The 21,929-nt window shown below is 50.0% G+C and overlaps 1 protein-coding gene across 5 annotated transcripts in view; it reads right to left on the reverse strand.

The window, feature by feature from the left end:
- PGGHG (protein-glucosylgalactosylhydroxylysine glucosidase) overlaps positions 1-21,929 on the reverse strand; it is a 31,519-nt gene that overhangs the window by 1,419 nt on the left and 8,171 nt on the right. For 3 of the 5 annotated variants that reach the window (XM_039535678.1, XM_039535679.1, XM_039535681.1), the window contains exons 7-14: positions 21,008-21,119; positions 19,244-19,316; positions 18,815-18,951; positions 16,713-16,846; positions 16,507-16,602; positions 15,631-15,728; positions 10,885-11,099; positions 9,381-9,464 (exon numbers count right to left, since the gene is read on the reverse strand). In XM_039535678.1, the coding sequence (XP_039391612.1) occupies positions 9,400-9,464; positions 10,885-11,099; positions 15,631-15,728; positions 16,507-16,602; positions 16,713-16,846; positions 18,815-18,951; positions 19,244-19,316; positions 21,008-21,119 (930 nt within the window). In that variant the 3' untranslated portion in view covers positions 9,381-9,399. The remainder of the gene's footprint in view (positions 1-9,380; positions 9,465-10,884; positions 11,100-15,630; positions 15,729-16,506; positions 16,603-16,712; positions 16,847-18,814; positions 18,952-19,243; positions 19,317-21,007; positions 21,120-21,929) is intronic. The other 2 variants (XM_039535682.1, XM_039535683.1) reach the window with 2 other exon arrangements.

Here is a 21,929-nt window from a genome sequence, read left to right on the forward strand (position 1 = left end):
CACTGGATCTCCCTTCTACACCTACTAGTCTCGTTCATTAGCTACACCCCAGAGCCATACCAGGTGACTCTGTGAGGCACCATGTATGCTGGTGCAGCCCTAGTCTGTTGGGTGATTCATTCAGAGGATGAATGGGGCCCAGCCAAGAGGGGTTTAGGCTTTGGGACCCATGGCCAATATCACTCTTGCTGCTGGAAAGGGGTGAAGCTGCACGATCTCCCCAGGAGATCAGGACAAGCTGGCCCAGCCCTGTTTATATTCCAGCTTCCGTTGCTGCTGCCACCAGTGGAGCTGGTGAATCCTGGTCTGATTTGGGGTAAGGACAGGGCTCATTTGGGGAGTACTGTTCTTTATTATGAATAATATTGGAGTGTCCCAGTCATGGCCCAGGCCCGCTCTGTGCTGGGCGCTGCACAGCCCCAGACCAAAAGATGGTCCCGGCTGCAAGGAGTTTACAATCTAACTATACGACAAGAGCCCACAGATGGATACAGACACATGGGGGAGTCCAAGGAACCAATGAGACACTACTAGTCAGTATGATAGGCCGTGGTCTCTGCACACCAGCAGCCACTATGCAGCTGTGATGCACATCGAGCACTGCCTTACTCTGCGAGGGGCCCTGTTGATTCCTGCTCAGCACGACGAAGGACGGCAGGAGCTGGCCTGAAAGCTGCTGAGATTCCAAAGGGACCCTTGCCAGCAGCGCTCTCCCAGGGGAGCCTGCCACTGACCATCCCGGCAGGAGCCGGGCCGAGGCTGTCCTGATGGGAAGTGGCCCTGGGCTTTGGCAGGGGAGTGTTCCCAGGGCCCCAGTGGGGTCAGCTGGCAGAGGGGATCTACAGCTCAGGCTCTCTGAGAAGAGGGAGCTCCATCCTGTCTCTGCTGCTCTCCCCCAACGGGGCAGGGAGCTGGGAATCTAGAGCAGGTTATTTTAATTCCTTCTCAAATACTTTCCTCCAGGATCTAAGCATGGACTGAAACCTCGAGGCCCTCAGGGCTGTTATCAGGGGGGCTGCCTCCTCCCACCCCGCCCTGGCCTAGCAGTCCAGTGCTGATTAGTGGCTGTGCTGCTCTGACAGGACCTAATTTACAGCCAGCCTAATTACAAGGCAGAAACTCTTATTTTCTCCCTCCTTAAGCATTGCCACATGCTGCTGGTGGTACAAAGAGGCTCTGGGGCTTTTTATAAACTCCATCAAGGTTAGTTTGAGGTTTCTGGGTTTTGTTTACACAGGACGGCATCTTGCCAAACCAGGGCGTGGCTTTAAAATGCTCTGGTTTGAAACATTAAGAGTGGGAGATGGGGAGGAAAGGGAGAGAGAGAGAGAGATGGCCCTTCAGCCTGCACTCAAAAGAGGAAGAAGTAACAACAAATGCTGATAGCAATTGCATACAGTGACATACAGGGCTGCCCAGAGGGGGGGTCAAGTGGGGCAATTTGCCCCAGGCCCCACAGGGGCCCCCACGAGAGTTTTTGGGGCCCCTGGAGCGGGGTCCTTCACTTGCTCCAGGGGCTCCGGAAATCTCTTGCGGGGCCCGGGCCCCCGGAGCTTCTTCTGTTCCGGGTCTTCGGTGGCAATTCGGCGGCAGGGGCTCCCTGCCGCCGAAGACCCCAGGCCCTCTGAATCCTCTGGGCGGCCCTGGTGACATAGCTGGAAGGGGACCTGGTGCTTTAGGGTGACTGTGAAGGGATCCAGGAGATATAGGACCCAGCAGGCCATTCCTCCATCTGTCTCAAGCAGCTGCAAGTTCTGTGTGCTTCCCCTCCTAGCCCTTTGCACTGCTGAAGGCCATGGGGCATTCTCAGCTTAGCCATACACAGTATCTGCAGTACACAGGGGTTTTAACGGGGTTGTTCTGGATTCACACCGGGGAGCAAAATTTGGCCCTGTCTCTGGAGCAGGGCTGGCAACATGAAGGTTCGGGGGGGATGACGGAAGGGTGAATATTCAACATGGCTCAGATTAATCCACAGTACGGGGGGTCTGATTCCTCATTGCTCTGCACCTTACGTAGTCATTTATACCTATACACAGTGAGTGTAAACTGCGTGGCCTGGTTTGCGCTGATAAGTGGCCACAAAAGGCTGTGGATAAGGGTGGATCTTATCCAAGGTGCAGGGCACTGGTGATTCTAGCTCAGGTCCCCCAAGTTGCTCTGCAGGGCAAGGAGAGGGGGTGCTGCTTTGCTGCTGGAAAACAAAATCAGAGAGCATGCTGGGGGAAAATTATGGGGGGCCCTTTGAAGCCCAGGGCTCAGCTGATCAGGTCCATTTAATCAGGCATTAGTCAGTGCCGGCCAGGATAGAAGGAAGCAGGAGGGTCAGTACAGATCAAAAACATGTTGGCATTGTACCTAGATACAACAGGATAGCAGCAGAGGTCAGAGTGTTGCTGAGTTTCCAGCTGTGACAATGTGCCCAGGGCCATAGGCGCCGACTTATATGGGGCTCTGGGGCTTTAGCCCCATGAATAAATCCCAAGCAGGGGCTCTGCCCCACCAATGTTTTTTCTCCCCTGCTTAGAGCGCCCCCCCGCCGCTGCCGCCGCCAGGGCTGCCCAGAGCCCTTTAAATCCCAGCCGCGGCTGGGAATCAGAGGGCTCTGGGCTGCCTGCTGCAGCGGGAAGCCCAGAGCCCTCTGATTCCCGGCTGCGGCTGGGATTTAAAAGGCTCTGGGCTCCCCGCGGTTGCAGGCAGCCCAGAGCCCTTTAAATCCCAGCAGCGGCTGAGATTTAAAAGGCTCTGGGCTCCCCGCGGTTGCAGGCAGCCCAGAGCCCTCTGAGTCCCGGCCGCGGCTGGGATTTAAAGGCTCTGGGCTGCCCGCAGCAGTCAGCCCAGAGCCCTCTGAGGCCCGGCCGCGGCTGGGATTTAAAGGGCTCTGGGCTCCCCGCCGCAGCGGTAAGCCCAGAGCCCTCTGATTCCCGGCTGCGGCTGGGATTTAAAAGGCTCTGCGCTCCCCGCGGTTGCAGGCAGCCCAGAGCCCTTTAAATCCCAGCCGCGGCCGGGAATCAGAGGGCTCTGGGCTGCCTGCTGCGGCAGGGAGCCCAGAGCCCTCTGATTCCCGGCCGCGGCTGGGCTTTTAAAAGCTCTGTGCCCCCCGCGGGTGCCGGCAGCCCCGAGCCCTTTAAATCCCAGCCGCGGCTGAGATCTAAAGGGCTCTGGGCTCCCCGCCGCAGTGGGCAGCCCAGAGCCCACTGATTCCCGGCCGCGGCTGGGCTTTAAAAGGCTCTGGGCTCCCCGCGGTTGCAGGCAGCCCAGAGTCCTCTGACTCCCAGCCGGGGCTGGGATTTAAAGGGCTCTGGGATCCCATGCTGCCAGCAGCCCAGAGCCCTTTGAATCCCCGCCTCGGTCCGCTGAGTGCCCCCTCCCCAGACCCCTGCCCCCACGGCCCCCCCGCACCTCCCCCCCCTATCGAAGCCCCACTGGTCCTTGTTCCCAATTACCCCCTCCTGAGACCCCTGCCCCGAACTGCCCCTTGGGACCCCAGCCCCAATCTAAGCCTCCCTTCTCCATGTCCCCAACTGCCCCCGCCTGCGACCCCACCCCACGTCCCGCCAGGACCGCACCCCCTACCTGTCCCCTGATAAACCTCTTAGACTCCCAAGCCTATCCAATTGCTGCCTGTCCCCTGACTGCCCCTTCGAACCTCTGCCCCATCCAACTCCCCCTGCTCCTTGTCCCTTGACTGCCCCCCGGAACTCCCTACCTCTTCTCCAACCCCCAAACTGCTTACTGTGCCACTCAGACCAGCGTATCTGGCTCCATGCAGCTCCAGACAGTTGCTGCCATGCTCCCCCATGGAGCCCACAGCCCTCTCCCACCCCCAGCACCTGCCTTCCAGATTTGAACACCTCAAAATTCAGGAGTGCTCAAGCTCGGTTTGGGCAGCTTTTACTTCATTTCTCCCAAATCAGTTTCCCCTGCAAGGTGCCAACTGAAGGTGTTGGAGAACAGAGAGATCAGGTGGCCTCCTAATGCCTGGAAAAGAGACAAAGGCCGGAGGAGGGAGTGTCAGTGCCTGTGCGGACTTCTGGGAAGTGCACGGTGTGGAAGGGGATGCTGTGATGCTTTGGAACATCTCCATACAAAGCCAGTCAGGACTCTGGGGGAGCCTCCTCTCTGGGCATACTGTCTCCAGGGCAAGAAGCTTACACCTTCCTGGGTCTGACCTCGGAGCATTCAGCATGCCCTTCCACGTCATGCACTTTCCAAAGTGAGTCTGCCCAGGCTGGTCCTGGGGCAACCAGAGGTCGCTGCACCCCAACTCTGCAGTCAGATGTGACTCTCAGCCAGACAGTAAAACAGAAAGTTTATTAGATGACGGGAACACAGTTTAAACAGAGCTTGTTGGTACAGAAAACAGAACCCCTCTGTCAGGTCCATCTTGGGGGGTGGGGAGCCCAGAACCAAGTTCTGGGTCTCTCCCAATTTCCCCAGCCAGCTCCAAACTGACACTCCCTCCTCTGGCCTCTGTGTCTCTTCTGGACAAGGAGGCCACCTGATCTCTTTGTCCCCAACACCTTCAGTTGGCATCTTGCAGGGGAAACTGAGGCACCCACACAGTATTCAGAGAAAATATTAAGAACATTCCCACTTCATCACAACAGATGCAACAAAATATAATACTGTATATTGAAGTAGGCAAGTGCTGCTTCTGACTTTCCACTTTTAATTGACCCTTGTAATCTTGTGGCACTGACGCGTTGTAGCTTCATTTTATATCGGCTTACAGGGCGGGAGCGGGGGGGGCACCACCATTTTGGGCCCCACCAAAAATTATACAAACCTGCCGCCTATGCCCAGGGCATTGTTAACCCTTTCTTTTCAGGGGGATGTAACTCAACAAGATTTCAGGGGCAGAATGGTTCTGTGTGCTCTCTGGGGGCCCCTCAGTTCCTCCTTTTTGCTCTGCCTGTTCTCAAGGCACTCCCTGGAGACTGTAACACTGTGTGCATCACCCAGCGCGACATGAAGTCCTCTCCTTCTGGTGGGCGTGAGCCGTTGCCTCTGCAGCACTCTGTCTGCCTGGGACCAAGGAATTTCCTGGGTGTTACTGCCTCCAACCACAGGGATAGACGGGAATTGCTTTTTGATTTCATAGGAACCCACATGGCTGTGGCCCCCTCTCTCACACTCACCCACCCACACACCCACACATGCTATAACTTCAGTTCCTTTCTCAGATGCTTTTTTTGGCCCTTGATAGCTCTCAAGATTCTGTTCCACATCTGTGGTTCTGGTGGTCATTTTGTTAGCTTTCTAAAGCTAAGAGGGGAAGACACAAGGCCTCTCTGGGGCCCTTCAAAACACTTGCTGCCATGGAGAAGAGCCTGCCATGTCTGAGGGAGCAAGAACCCCTCACTCCTCTAGGGGGACATCCTAGGCCTTGCTCAGTGAACCTCAGCTCCAGGTTCAGGAGGGCCCCAGGCCCAGATCCTTACAGGAAAATTCTGAGCCTAAATATCTTTGGGGATCTGGGCCCTAGTGTCTAGGGAAGGATTCACCGCTGGTCAGAAGACAAGCTGCAGAAATTGCTGGAGAAAAGCATTTGGCACCTTTCTCCTTAGCTAGGGTTCAATTCTGCACAGCGCTGCGCACCCCCATCCAGCAAAGCAGGAGTAGGCCCTTCGGACTAGGATGGCTCACAGGCTTCACGTTAACCAGGTGCTTAAGTGTTTTGCTGGAGCAGCAACTTGCAGGATTTAGCCTCTGCAGAGGGGCCCAGATACCGCCACAGCCTGTAACTCTGTGCACAAAGGATTTTTTCAGGGAGGGAAAAGCCCTGTGTTATTGCTACAGGCTGAGCACAGGAAAGTGAAACTAACCTTCTTTGGGCACTAGGAAAGGGCCATGGCTGCTGTGAGCACTGCTGAGAGTCTGTTCAAGGAAGCTGCCTGTCCCATCTGCCTGGTGTATTTTACAGGCCCATAGACTGTGGGCACAATTTCTGTCAAGCCTGCATCACCCAGTTCTGGGAGGGAGGGGAATCAGGGCCAAGCTTCTCCTGCCCTCAGTGCAGAGATGTTTTATCCCCAGAGGAACTTCAGGCCATCACAGAACTAATTAAGTGTTTCAGGTTAGGAACACAGAAAGAGCCAGGATGGGGAGAAAACTGTGAGAAACACAAGGAGGCTTTGAGACCGTTCTGCATAGAAGATCCAATCCTGATTTGTGTGGTTTGTGATAGATCCCAGGTCTCACACTGTGATTCCAGTACAGGAGGCTGCCCAGGAATACAAGGCAGGAAACTGCTCTGCATTGTCCTGATCCAGCTATGTTATCTTTACATACTGACTTTTTAATATTAATTTTATATTGTTTCTAGTTGCATTTAGAATACCTTGCCTAATGCACCTTGGCATTTGGATGTAGTATTTGACTGGTATAAGAAGCCACTAGCATTACCAATCCTAAGCATTCAAAACTCATGAGTCAGGCCTCCCAAAATCATAAGATTGGGTCAGAAATCATGACATTTAAAAGCAATAAATATTGGGTCTCTTTCTTTGCCTTCTGGCTTTTGAGGCTTTAGGGTTCGTGTTTCCAAGCTTTGGTCTGTGGACATGTGGGCGAGGAACATATATTTTTGTTTTTAATGAAAGCTGTAAGTCTCACATAGTCACCTGTCTCCAGGAGCTGGGGCTTTAAGAAAACCATCAGCTACTGCGAGACTCAGAATACAACCATGAGTTGGCAACACTGACTGACCTGATCTCTTCCAGCAGCTGGAAGTTTCCTGGGACCAGTGTTAGTTTTCTTGTTGATTTAATAAACGGGATAAAGCACAATTTAAATGGAATCCAGGCAACAGTGTAATGTTTTGTTTTGTTTTGAGGGGGCGGGAGAAACCAACCCAGAAAAGAAAAACCAGATTGAACCATTTTCCTTCCTTTCCCTTAGGAACATATCTGGGGTTGTCTGGAGATTCTGAAGAAACAGAGAGACGCTCTCTTTGCATTTATATATATATATATATATATATATATATATATATATATATAGGGCTAGTATGAGGGCTGCTGTGACTCACTCAGCCCTGATCCAGCCACTCTGTCCTGGACTGCAGATACCTTCCCTTTTCTGCACAGGTGGGGTGAAATCCATATGTAGATGTTCCCCTCCATGCATGGAACAAGGGGGTACAATCTGACCCAGAGGGTAATAACAAAACTGCCCCTATTTGAATTTGCCCTGAGTGACAGTAGCAACTACCAGCAGTTCCAGGCTTTCCTTTTCTCCATATATATATACCCCCTTGTTCCATGCATGGAGGGGAACATCTACATATGGATTTCACCCCACCTGTGCAGAAAAGGGAAGGTATCTGCAGTCCAGGACAGAGTGGCTGGATCAGGGCTGAGTGAGTCACAGCAGCCCTCACACTAGCCCTATGGAGAGTAGATAGGAAAGAGCCCCTGCGGTCCTGTATGATTACTCTCAGGGCTGGCCCACACTGAAAACTTATATCGGCATAGCCACCTCTCTCAGGGGGGGTGTGAAAAATCCCCCCCCCCCGAGGGACATAGCCATGTGGACCTAACCTCTGGTGTAGACAGCGCTAGGTTGATGAAAGAATTCTTCCATTGACTTAGATATAGGGTAACCAGATGTCCCGATTTTGTAGGGACAGTGACGATTTTTTGGTCTTTTTCTTATATAGGCTCCCGTTACCTCCGACCCCCTGTCCCGATTTTTCACATTTGCTGTCTGGTCACCCTACCTAGCTACTGCCTCTCGGGGAGGTGGATTAACTATAGCAATGGGAAACCCTCCCATCACTATAGTGAGTGTCTTCACTGCAGCATTTTCCGTGTATATGTAAGCAGAGTTGAATGACCTCTCCCCTGACATCTAGTGGTGAGCTGTGGAAAAAGACTTCAGGAGCTGATCTCGTCCGCAGAGTTCACCTCCCACCCTGTGTGGAAGGGGGTGGGGGCGGGGGGTAAGGAGGCATCTTACATGCTCCACTGCTCGGGCACTCGCTCGTCGCCCCAATGGCCGATTACCATGCTTCTCTGCAGGGCTCTACTCTGTCCATGCCTCTCCACCAGCTGCCCTGCGGGCCGCTTGCCACACCTCTCCAAAAGACCCACCCTCCTACACACACAGCCTTCCGCAGTGTCCTCAAGGGAGCAACAACAACATTAGCCAATAAAATACCTCCTCTGGGTTCCCCAGCATGTATCTCCTTTAAAGTGTAACCACCCTGGGGCAGGGACTGTCTCCATTTTGTGCATAGTACCTTCCAAGCACCTGGCCGGTGATTACCAAGTAATGGGTTTGATTCCCCAGTCCATTGTGCCTATGCGACCCGCTGGCTTTCAGTGGAGATAATCCCACTTTATGCTGGTGGAATGGAGAATAGAGTCAGGCCCAGTGGGTCTGGAACCCCTGTTGAGCCCAAATGAGGTTGCCAGAGCCAATGTGCCATTCTTGGGAGCCTACTCAGAATAACAGTAACTTTTAGAGTTGGACACTAAGCAGTGAAAGAGTGGGGCTAGGCATGAGATTTCAGCCAGGGGAAGCCAGCAGACTATGCGTTCTCTCTCTCTCTCTCTGTTTGGTTTTCTGCTACAAAGCAATAAATAAAGCCAGATGAATTCCAGCAGACACCTATTTTTAGGAGGTTGCAATGCAGGACTCACTTGTGCAATTCTGTTCAGGTTGGGTAAACATTCCTCCTCAGCTCCCGAGCTAACCTACCCATCTGAGTCAATATTCCCTCTTCTGGTGGGTTTTAGGTGGGTGGCCAAAATCAGACTTCAGGGAGAGATTTTCAAAGGCACAAATGGGAGTTGGAGGTGGCCTAGCTGCCCCTTGTGCCTTTGAAACTCTCACCATATGAAGGAAAATGACATGCCATGTTAACTATGGAGCATGCTGTCACTCCACCATGTGTGTGCGACACATTGTACCAGGCACGGGGGGCAAAACCCAGTTCCCATGCTGCCAAACGTACTAGGCGCAAGCTTAAGGAAGTGCCATAAATAGGTGCTCAAAGGGATGTGGCAGAAGCTGAGCCCAGCAGAGAAGGGGTAAATATTGGTCAGCAAATCTGCAGGGAGGTAATAAGGGCAGGTAATTGGGAGGTGAACCAAATTCAGCTGTCAATAAAACCATTTCCCAAAGGCAATAAGAGCAGGAGGATGGTGCATTCCCCTCCTCCTCACCCCCATCTAGAATTTCCAAGCATCTGCTCACTGGCCACAAAGGAAGCAGGGAAGTCAAACAGCCTCCCCCTGGAGCACGTCAATTATGCACAGGGCCTTTGCAGCCAAACCTCAGTCTGCTCCACAACGCAGCAGGGGCTCCCAGGCCACGCTGCTCTAGGACGCCTGCTCCCTGCCGTGTTTGCGTAACTTTGGTAGTTTTAATACCTGCCCTGACAAATACAACTTAAAATGGCTCCTCGGATGCTCTCTGGATCCAGCCAGCAGCTGTGGCGAAGGAAACGCTCTGCCCTGCAATGGAAAACAAACACACAAGCTGTGAGACGGACCCTGGCTCTAAGCACTCTCTCTCTGGTTATTCCCTTTAGTCTCCTATGTTAAGGTATCATCTAGGGCAGGGGTAGGCAACCTATGGCACGCGTGCCAAAGGAAGCATGCAAGCTGATTTTCAGTGGCACTCACACTGCCCAGGTCCTGGCCACCAATCCGAGGGGCTCTTCATTTTAATTTAATTTTAAATGAAGCTTCTTAAACATTTTAAAAACCTTATTTACTTTACATACAACAATAGTTCAGTTATATATGATAGACTTATAGAAAGAGACCTTCTAAAAACGCTAAAATGTATTACTGGCACGTGGAACCTTAAATCAGAGTGAATAAATGAAGACTCGGCACAGCACTTCTCAAAGGTTGCCGACCCTTGATCTAGGGCCAGAGTGTTCTACTAAGTCAGCTTCAAAGCAGGAAATGCAGTCAGGTAGCTCTGCCCCCAGTCTATTCCAGTGGGATGGGCTGCGGAGGGCAGGAGGGCAGGAGATTACAGCTCCTGGGGAGCTGACAGCTAGTCCAGTCCCTGCCTCTGCCAGCAGGTGGTGCTGTAAGCAATGGTCTAGGACAGGGGTCGGCAACCTTTCAGAAGTGGTGTGCCGAGTCTTCATTTATTCACTCTGATTTAAGGTTCCACGTGCCAGTAATACATTTTAGCGTTTTTAGAAGGTCTCTTTCTATAAGTCTATCATATATAACTGAACTATTGTTGTATGTAAAGTAAATAAGGTTTCTAAAATGTTTAAGAAGCTTCATTTAAAATTAAATTAAAATGCAGAGCCCCCCAAACCAGTGGCCAGGACCCGGGCAGTGTGAGTGCCACTGAAAATCAGCTCGCTTGCCGCCTTCGGCACTCGTGCCATAGGTTGCCTACCCTGGTCTAGGAGTGCGGGTCATGGGCCAGCTTGCGCTCTAGCAGCCACAGCTTTTCCCAGGAGGCAGGGCCGGTCTTAGGGAAAACAGCACCTTGGGAAAACTTGTATTTTGGTGTCCCTGGCCCCTGTTGTCTCCCCATCCATGTCTCTATCACACCTGGTCCCCGCTACCTCCCCAGATTCCACACCCATCCCCCCAGGTCCCTACTGCCTCCCCAGGCTTGCCAGCCCCCCATCGCCCAGAGCTCCCTTCTGTGGTCTTGCACTCCAGGCCCACTCCCCTTATTGCCTCTTGACCACAGCGCCCCCCTGACCATGGCACCCTGGGGGGTTGTCCACGTTGCCCTCCTGTGAGGCCGGCCCTGCCAGCAGAAGTGACTCCAGGGAAGGGTGGAGGACTGGGAGACCCAGATGCCTTGCTGCCCCCTAACTTTTCCCAGTAGAACACACTCTGCAGCGAAGATCAGAGATGCACAGCACAGTGATGTAGTGGGGAGACACTGTACCTTCGGGCAAGGGAATGCGCTGCCCTGATGCTACCAGCACAGCTTCCAGGGGGGACAATTGCGGGTCACGTGAGGACTTTGTCACCTTTATCCTAACATTCTCTTTGGTGAGTGTGAAGTTCAACTTGCTTCCAAGGTAAGAGACTCCAGTGACCTTGAGTTTGCTGATGTTGTCTGGGCATATAGGGTCAAAGTTCAGGCTGCTCTTGGTGATCCTAGGAAAGGCAGAGGGGAGTCAGGGCCATGTTAGTGAATTCCGTCCACGGGGGAAGAGACACTGGCTATTCTCCTACCTGGGCTGTCATTTTCTTAGAATATCAGTGAGTCTTCCAGCACCCCCTCTTGAGCTGGGAGCAACAACAGGACTAAAGCAAATACCAGCTGTGAGAACCTGAGCATCTCCCAGAACAGCCTTGCTAGAATACAGCACAGCTGCTGGCTTGAGCATGCAAAGTGTCTCCTATGGCCTCCACCTGGAGCAAACCAGCTCATCAAATAGGGAAGAGGACCTCTGTGTAAATCCAAAAACCACAGCAGATTGCAGAAGAGGGCAAATCAGTTCCCTTTCTGTGAATAACTCCCTCCAGGCAGAGTTTGGTGGTGACGGTGTCATGTAGCTCTTACTCTCTATGGTCACTGCAGAGATGGACTTTAGGTTACAGTATCTTTAGTTCTTTACAAAAACTAATTCCTAGACAATCTGCTTTTTGCTGGTTAGTTTCCTTAGCAGTCGCTAAGTGGCATGCAATGAGCCACAGTTCATGACTGACTCTTCCAGCACTGTCACCTGAGCTATTTGCCACAGCTTAACTCAGAACCACATCACAAAAGACTGGGTGGCTCTGGAGCATGCTAATGGCATGTAGAGCCTTAACCTAGGTCACTGGTTCAACTCTGGCCCAGTGTCCTAGTGACAAATGGTTGTTAGCAGCCGATGTGACAAAGCCCTGGCTGGCTGGGATGATTTAGTTGGTGTTGGTCCTGCTTTGAGCAGGGGCTTGGACTAGATGACCTCTTGAGGTCCTTTCCAACCCTGATATTCTATGATTGTTTGGAGACCCATGTGAAATGAGTTGGAGGAGGGGTGGAAGTCATTTCAGTATGTCTTCTAGGGGAGATTTGGATCCAGATTCAAACTCCGTGGCTTGAGTCCGTGTCTAAGTGGAACAGGGAGTCCAAATACCTTTGACTGGTGGAAAGGTGGTGATTAAGGTTGGAGTTTGGATGGTGAAACCTGCAACTCACACCTATGTCTACCAGAGACTTTGGAGTTTCTCACACCTAATATTGACCACACACACCAACAATGAATGCAACTTGTTAGCACTAAGTATTTTTCTACGTATCAATCTTACCACCTCTAAACTCGATCTGTCCTCAACTAAGCTCTTTAAGAATATGTTCCAGGACCAGAATCACATCTGTTTTGAGTATAAATACTGTGACCTTAGCTTTGAAAATCCACCAGATCTGACCACTCTAAAGTGCTCTCTGAGTGCTGCTTTTAGGGCCACTGAGGAGACTTTAGTTAAGTTTTTTCTAATTCAGAGGTTCAATTTTTTTTCAGAACCACAACTTCTCATGCAGCTAACTGGCTCCCCTTTAAACCACTTACATACTGCAGGTGCGACTGGCTTTGACCCATAGGGCAGGAACACTTGAAAATGGCTCCACATGTGTGTCAGGTGAGCTCTCTACTCTTGCTCTGAATTGGCTCCATTCTCACCGTGCCAGCCAAAGTTTCTCAGTCTCAGCTGGGGATTTCCCCTCCTCAGTCAGTTGTGAGTTCCCACCACGTGGTCTATTTTGGGCCCTTTAGTTATTTACAGTTTCTCTGTCACTGTGGGGAAGATGTTGTTTTTATGCCTGGAGGCTGGTGTGCCTGGTCATTAGGATGATATCCAGATCTCTACTTTGCTCTAATTCAATATTGATTCAGCTGGCTTTGCTCTGCTCTGGGTCTCTTGTATCTGGATATAAATTCTGTGGCTGCAGCCAGTTTCCCCACAGTTAATTATGAATAAACCAGAAATAACTGCATTAGTAAAAGGGCTCAGACATTATTACCAGCTTCTGGCAAATCTTAAACAGATTGAGTAGAGTCCCACTGCAGAGCCATGTTCCTTTCCTGTAATCTCTCTCCCTGAATGCTGCTCACCAGGATATTTGTTTGCCAATAGGAAACAATCTCCTTCCCCTGATGTCACAATATATCACTTAGAATCATAGAATCATAGAATCTCAGGGTTGGAAGGGACCTCAGGAGGTCATCTAGTCCAACCCCCTGCTCAAAGCAGGACCAATCCCAACTAAATCATCCCAGCCAGGGCATTGTCAAGCCTGACCTTAAAAACCTCTAAGGAAGGAGATTCCACCACCTCCCTAGGTAACCCGTTCCAGTGCTTCACCACCTTCTTGATGGTGATATCCCAGGCCAATGATTCATACATCCCTGGGTGAAACCAAACCTTAGGAGACGCATCTGGCTAGAGAGGAGAGCGCTTCTGTCTGCTCATCACCATCTTCCTACCCAGTAGAGAAGAGAAAGGGAAGGTAGAAAATGGCTTTGTAAAATGGTAGTTTGCTAACGGGTTATTTTGACACCCCCTGCCTGCAGTGGGAGGGGAGGTCTCAGATAGAGCTAGCTCGAAACTAGAATTCCTGTTCCGTGGGAAATTTAATTTAAAAATGAATAAATTCTGAATTAGAACAAAATGTCAAAATTTAGAAATATCACCGCAGAACCGAAATTCCTAAATTTTGTTTCAGAAACATCAAACCAAAGCGCTTCAATAAGGTTGAAATGAAATAATTTGATCTCAATGAAACATTTTCCATCAAACGTATTGGAATGTATCAATTTAGTCAAATCAGCATTTCCTGATGGAAAACTCTTCTGTTGGAAAACATTCAACCAGCTCTACTCTCAAGTATTACCCGAGGCGAGAAAAGATGGCCTTGTAGCTGAAACACAGGATTGAGGCTCCAGAGATGTAGCTTCTCAGCTCTGCAACTGATTTATCATGTGACTTTGAGGAAGTCACTCGCTCTTCTTAACCTCAGTTTCCCCATTTTTAAAATGGGAAGGATACTAGTATTATTATCGAGAGGGGAGAATCCTCCTGAGATTCTGGCCAACTTTAATATTTACAATGTTGAAGTTTGACTTAGCCTTTTGTCACCTCAAGAAGTAATTTCCGTGATGAGTCTCCAGTGATTTCCATTAATTTGAGAAAATCTAATCCAGCATATATTTCAAATACACAACAAAAGTCAGTCTATTCATGACATTACTTAAGAGGGGCAATCTCTTGCTATCTAAAGTATAAAGCATCAATAGGCAGATTTAAAAGCTTACTCAAAATGTTCCATTCTGTAATGCTATACAGGGCACATTCAAAGATATTTACTTTGTAAGCTTTTAAAAGTGTGTTTTAATGTTGATGGTTGACTTCCATTTTTGGAAACTGGCCTATTAATAAAAAGTGGATTATTAAATTTTTTTAAAATTTTGTCATGGGTATGTGCACTAATTTTTTAATCAAGACAGAGCTAACCAATAATTTCAGAATTAATGGATTCAGGTGTTAGGGCTGGTGAACACTACAAAGTTAGGTTGACCTAGCTGTGTTGCTCAGGGGTGTGAAAAATTCACACCCCTGAGAGATGTAGCTAAGCTGATCTAAGCTCCAGTGTAGATACTGCTCGGTCAATGGAAGAATTCTTCCGTTGACCTAGCTACCGCCGCTCGGAGAGGTGGATTTACTACAGAAGAATCCCTTTCATTGTTGTTGGAAGTGTCTACACTATAGCACTACAACTGTGCCGCTGTAGCGCTTCTAGTGTAGACATACCCTTGGTGGCCTTGTCCCTCCAACCTTAGTTAGTGAAGAAGCTGAAGCTCCCCTCTACTTTGACTTGGCTAAGTCTGGATACCTAAGGTGAGCATTTGGGAGGCTAAGGCATGGAACCCTCTAGGGCAGGGGTAGGCAACCTATGGCACACGTGCCGAAGGCGGCACGCGAGCTGATTTTCAGTGGCACTCACACTGCCCGGGTCCTGGCCACCCGTCCAGGGGTCTCTGCATTTTAAATTAATTTTAAATGAAGCTTCTTAAACATTTTAAAAACCTTATTTACTTTACATACAACAATAGTTTAGTTATATATGATATACTTATAGAAAGAGACCTTCTAAAAATGTTAAAATGTGTGACTGGCACGCGAAACCTTAAATTAGAGTGAATAAATGAAGACTCGACATACAACTTCTGAAAGGTTGCTGACCCCTGCTCCAGGGAGTGTTATGGAATCCTTTGACCCTATTGGGGTTTCAATCTCCATTGGAGAAGCTGAGTGGGATTTTCAGAAGGGCTCACAGCTGGCCTGAACCTGCTCCTATTGATGATAATTGGTTTACCGTTGACCTCAATGGGGGCAGAGTTAGGCCAGTGCTTTTGAAAATCCCACCCTGTCCTCTGCAATTCACTAGTTGCCATCTGGGGTTCCTAGGGGATTGTAAGCTTTGCTGTTTGTCCATTACCTGCAGAGAGCTGTCAGAGGACAGGGGGTGGGACAGTATCCTCCATTCAGAGATGATGCCATAGACTGGAAAGACTTTAAGCCCCAGCATCCTGAATGCTTTCGCCATAGGACCAGTCATCTTGCTACATTTAGAGGTGAAGGTTCGTAGAGATCTTTTGTCATGGTTGTCAAGAAATTCAGTGGGTAGCACTAGCGCTCTCACCTGAACCCTGTGTATCCGAAAAGGATGGCCTGCAGGAATCCCCCCATTCCCGTCAGGAAATTCACAGCTCCTGAACCATCGGAGTTCTCCACCCAGATCTACACCAACACGTGAGAGAGAAATGACTTAGGCCATGTCAGGATTTATTAGTTACACTTCATAGCATTACATGTGGCTGGAAAGTATTAATTATGAGCATCATTTGTCTGGTCCCCTGGGAGCCCAGAGAACTGCCCCCACTCCTGCCACAGAGGGATAGGGTGGGTATGATGCATTCTTCCCACATGGTCCTGCTGCCCCACCGTAAGGAAAAGGGGAACTTTATTTAGGTCTTCCCTGCTCTGCTGCCCTTCTCCCAGCAGGAGGAGAAAGGGAGCCATGGTGGGTGAGATCTAGTCACCATTGGAAAGAGGGGAATTGGGAGCTGAAAGTGGGCCCTCTCCTAGCACTGAGGGGGGCGGTGTTGCAATGCCCCCGGCCCTGCGGCCCACCCTTGATACGAGGAGCTGGGCGGGACAGCAAAGCAGGGTGCTGCTTGTCCCACTGCCCCCACCCATAATGAGGAGAAGGAATCTGGGGTGGGCATGATGCCTGCACGTTAGCCTGCTTCCCCTGGTGAGAGGAGAGGGAAAAGGGTGGTGGTGCCATTCCCCCATTGCCCATCAATGTGCTGGGAGATGGGGGTGGTGAACTGCCCTGTAGTATGCAAGACAGAGGACAGTAAAACAGAAGAGGCCACAGTGACTGATAATACAGTTAATGCAGGTGCTGGTCTGAGTGACATCTGTCAGCATCATGGGCTGCTTGTGACCAGCCATTACAGACCTGTCATCTATCTACAGTGGCAGGGGGCAACCCCCACTGCACCTGCCTGACCTTGAATGGCTCGGTGATGTTGTTGAAACACTTGCTCAGTTGACTCTGCGCCCTCTGGATCTCCTTCAGCTCCATCCAGCCAACTGCAAACATGCTCTGCAGGAAAGAGAACCAAACAGGTGCCTCCTGGGTGCACTGCGAGAAGCTGAGCCCTGCAGGAGGCTCACCCCTTTCACACTTGGCTTCCACTCTGCTTGGCCGCTTACCCAGGTCATGGCTGGCCCATCCAGCTCAGTGACAGGTTCATACATCTCCAGGTCATTCCTTCGGACTTCAGGGCTCATGGGATACATCATTGGGTATCCGAGCAAGACGACATCAGCTTGTTTCACCTTCTTACCTGGGAAAGGGACAGACAGAGGGGCAGGGCATATATGGGAACTAGGAATGACAGGTGATGGGCCCAACTTGAATCTCATATCCCAGAGGGCAGCGTGCAGGGCTGGCAGCTAGAAAGATCAATGTTTTACTAGTACATTAAGCTAATTGGATAGGGAGTCATTTAATGCAATACACTGAGAACCATGTGATGCCATTTGAACAGAGCAAAACTATAACTGAAGTACAAAGCAAGCCTAGAGAAGGTGGGTCATGGACACAGGAGATCAGCTGGGGATGGCTTAGGTCTGGCTGGCTGGAAGTTTGATCAAGACACAGTGATTTTCAGTTTGTTTAGAAAGTTTTTCATGACGTGGTTCTAGCAAGTACCTTCTCTGGAAGCTGGTGCAGGGCCAGGATATCACCCCAAACACCCAGTTTTAACATGGTGTTAACCAGAAGGCATCTTCTCAAAACAAGGCACAATGGAGTGACTCACAAATATGCAGGTGCACACACACAACCCCAGATTTATGACCAAGCAGGCACTCTTGTGGCAAAGCAGATTTTAACCGAGTTAATGTTTCAGTGTGCAATTATCTGTTTTGCATGCACAGAACCAGGGAGCTGCAGGCATTACTGTGGAGCTCAGCCTTACAAATGTAGCTTCAGTGTCTAAACAAACATCCAAACAGTAACCATGCCACTTGCAACCCGGGAAAGGGCAAATTCCCCAGGCGCTATGGACCTATCCCTTGCAAAGAAAATCTTGACATAGGCCAACTTCTTTAATAATAACTAGGTGCGGCAAAAGTTGATTTTTATTTTTTATAGTTTTGATAGATTTATTGATCATTTTTAAACATGGTATTACATTTTTATTCAGATAAATGATCACTGATGTGGGAAATTATGGGGGGAGTCAGACAATTATTTAATGACAGTGGACGTTGAGATTCAAAGAGTTAAAGCATTATAATTATTAAAACAAAAACTGTCAACATCACATATCAAAATATACAAAGGAAATTGCCGTAAATCAAATTCTAAGACATTCCCAAGAAGCATTTTTCTTATTTTACCAATTAGTAAAATTAATTATCACTGGAAATATTTTTTCATCACTTTGTGTATGGACAGTGAAATTGACATTTACCAATAAAAATCGAATCCTTCCAAGCCTAATAATAACCCAGAGATGACAGACATCCCACCCAGTGCAGAGAACAGTTCAGTAGCCACACCTTCTACAATAAGAACCTGGGTTAGGTGACCCACCAGCACGCACACTGCATCAGCATCGACCCTTGATAGACTCATAGACTCATAGACTTTAAGGTCAGAAGGGACCATTATGATCATCTAGTCTGACCTCCTGCACAATGCAGGCCACAGAATCTCACCCACCCACTCCTGTAACAAACCCCTAACCTATGTCTGAGTTATTGAAGTCCTCAAATCGTGGTTTGAAGACCTCAAGCTGCAGAGAATCCTCCAGCAAGTGACCCGTGCCCCATGCTGCAGAGGAAGGCGAAAAACCTCCAGGGCCTCTGCCAATCTGCCCTGGAGGAAAATTCCTTCCCGACCCCAAATATGGCGATCAGTTAAACCCTGAGCATGTGGGCAAGACTCACCAGCCAGCACCCAGGAAAGAATTCTCTGTAGTAACTCAGATCACATCCCATCACAGACCACTGGGCATACTTACCTGCTGATAATCAAAGATCAGTTGCCAAATTAATTGCCAAAATTAGGCTATCCCATCATAACATCCCCTCCATAAACTTATCAAGCTTAGTCTTAAAGCCAGATATGTCTTTTGACCCCACTACTCCCCTTGGAAGGCTGTTCTTCAATAGGCCAGCAACACAGCGCTTGCCCTAAGCCCTACATAGTCAGGATCCGAGGTTACTATTGTGCTGTAAAGTATCCTCAAAGGACAAATGGAGGCTGAGATGCAGCCCCTCCCCTTCCTCTTCCTCTGACTCACCTGGGCTATACCCATCGTACTCTGGATGGTAGTTCCTGGCTCCATCAAATGGCACTTTGACTTTCTTGGCAACCTCCTGCCATTCCTCTGGGACAGGGATCTGGAAATCACGGGCCACGTCGGCTGCAAAGTTCAAGCTGTGGGTTGGGGGTGGGGGCGGGGTGAGGAGAGACTATTTATATGGTGTCTGCAATGCTTTAAAGAGCAAAATATAAGAAGATTGGAAGCAAAGGCGCTAACCCAGCCAGTCGCAAGGGAAATAGCAAGACTGAAAGACCATGTATGGCCCAAAGCATGAGCTTCGGAGTGTCGCTGCTGCCTCCTGGAGCCTGGGCTTTCTTCTGAAACCCACCAGCTTGCTAAGCAGCAGGGAAGACTGATCAGAGTCTGGAAGAATGGTTCAGTGTTTCTAGAAATCATGCACGTTACCTCCTCTGGGCCACGGCATTGGTGTAAACAGAGTTATCGACACTGTAGTGATACTCATCTGGGGGCATGACACCTGGAGGAAGAGGGAGAAGACATCACACCAGGGCACTGCCTATCTTTCTTTTGTTTTAAACCCCTTGCTCCGGGGATTGGTGAGAGGCTATGGAACCTTTCACCTTGAGCTCGCTGGTTTGCATTGTAGCTAAGTGTTAGTGGGTGGCCTTTGGGAAGCAAGCAGGGATCTCACTGCAGCTCTGACTGGAGAAGTATACATCACTGGCATGCCATGTTGGCAGCCTTACTAGAGAGGTTACAGACTCTGGATTACCTTCTGAGCTGTAGTGGTGTTTCCGTAGCCTCAGGGCTGAGGCCCATTGGCAGGGTGATGTGGATGGAGCGGCATGCGAGGTACTTGTTCTATGAATTAATAGCTAGAGCTCCTAACTCCACAGCGGTTAATCAGGTACCTTCCCCTAGCACTGTGTTCAATCATTTCCTATATGGGAGTGGAGAAGATTATCCCTGGGGACAGAGAGGCATTAATTTCCCAGTAGAGGGGGGGGATCCCTTAGATTAACAATAACCTTTTCTTTAAAACACTGGTCACACTAAATGAGATCTCAGGAAGAAAGAGCCAGTTATAGGTAGTACAAGGATTTTCCAATATTCTGCAACCACAGCTCTGCTGATGCACATCCATCCTGACGCACAACAGCCCCCCTTATTCCAGTCCCAGACCCCACACAGCTCTGCCCAGGCACCCCAGTCCTGATCTGCCGCACCTCCTGCTTTCTTACTCTTCCTTCTCCTCAGAGAGACAAGGTGCGGGAGGGAATGTCTTATTGGGCCGTCCTCTGCTGAGGAGAGAAACAAGGTTTTGAGCCACACTGAGCTCTTCTTCGGGTCTTTCTAATCCGGTGAGCCCAGACAAATGGCCCAACTCCCAGCACAGAGTGAAGGGGCAGCTGTGACGCACCTTTTCCCCTCTGGCCTGCTGTCCCTCACTCAGCAAGGGGAAAGGGGAAGCCATGGCAGGCGTAATATGCTTTGTCCATCTCATTGCCCCTGGAGCTGGCAGGAAAGGAGAAGGCTCCGTATCTCTTCTGGCTCCTAGGAAGAGGTGATGCTATGCTAGACTTCCACCTCCCCCAGGCATGCCAAAGTACGTGTTGGGTAGGTGATGCTGACTAATTCGCCTGTGGGCTGTAGGATGAGACAAAAACACCTTTTCACACGCAACTCACTGAGGTATTTGAACGCAGGTCTGCAGAGGCTAAAGGCCTGTGTGCTAGCCCACTGGACTGGGCCACCATCTTCTCCTTGCTCCTATTTCTACTCCAATGAGGACCACATTCTCCATTTCCCGCGAAACACAAGGCACATCCTTATCAGAACTGAAATGAGATCTGATTCTGATGCAGCGACAGTGGCAAATACGGGGAGCTCCACACCTTTGGCCATCCTGTCTGGAAGGGTGCAACACAGGGCCCAAGGGAGTGGGAGACTGGGTGAGCCTGGAAGGCGCAAGGGAGCTTCTCCAGCTACTCTCTGAGCACCAGTAAAGCTATGCTGGGTCTGAGTGGGAGGTGGGTGTTAAACTCATGGTAGGCTGCTCAGGAATGCAGGGGACCTGAGAGCCAGTGCATCCTATGCAGAGAACAGCTGTTACCATATGCCAGAGTGAGGCAGGCCAAGCTGGAGAAGCTGTGGGCTTTCACCTGCCAAGTCCTCTCCCAGAAACCAGCTCCTAGGCAGAGGAATTACCTTTGATATGGTAGCACTGCTCCTCCTGACTCCACACCACCCTGCTGCACCAGTACTGAGCCACCATACCGACCACGTCCCAGGCTCCTTCCTCCCTGAACAGCTTCTGGTCCTGGAGGGAGCCAAACCCAGAGAGAGAGAGATGGGGAGCCACGAGGAACAGAGACACTTGTACCCAAACCCAGAGGGAGCCACGAGGAAGAGAGACAGTGGTACCCAGACCCAGAGAGATGGGGAGATGGGAAGAAGATGGACATTGACCCAAGAGCCCATTGGCTGAAATCACAGCAGCTGCTTCCCTTGCCTTGCCTTTTTCCAGCATCAGCACAAGCACATTCCCTTTGTCCAATTCATCACATGACTGATACTGCACTGCTCTTTGGGGGTGCTATTCCCTTTGGAGTTTGTTTACAGGCTTGGATATCCCTGAAGTTTCAGCAGTAGAGTGCAATATACCCTCCACCCTAGACACTACCTCCACAGTAAAGAAATAAGGCCAAATTCAGCACTAGCATAAGTGGATGCAATTCCATGGATTTCAGCAGGAGTTGCATCAGGCTGAATTTGGCCCATTGACTCATTTGAAGTGTATGTAATCTCCTTAGTGAGGAAATCTCATACCACCCTCTCTAAGCAATTCCACACAATGGAAGGGAGCACCATCCTCTCCGTGTGCTTGATGGGTAGAGGAGACTTCCTCCTCTAGGAGAAAATGAACCTCTGTCCTGTTCTGCACACATTGTGTAACAGGCTTTTCCCAGAGGAACTGGGGGGAAATTCAGTTTCCTGAGCAGGCAAGCAAACAGCTCTGTGGACTGGACTTTGTACCTGCCAGTAATTTTCAGGCCTAAGAGTCATTTTGGGTATGTCTACACTGCAGTGTAAACCCAGGGTTAGTGCAACTCAGGTTAGCAGACCCTGG

Source organism: Mauremys reevesii, linkage group 4 (genome assembly GCF_016161935.1).
Source record: "Mauremys reevesii isolate NIE-2019 linkage group 4, ASM1616193v1, whole genome shotgun sequence".
Classification (NCBI taxonomy): domain Eukaryota; kingdom Metazoa; phylum Chordata; order Testudines; family Geoemydidae; genus Mauremys; species Mauremys reevesii.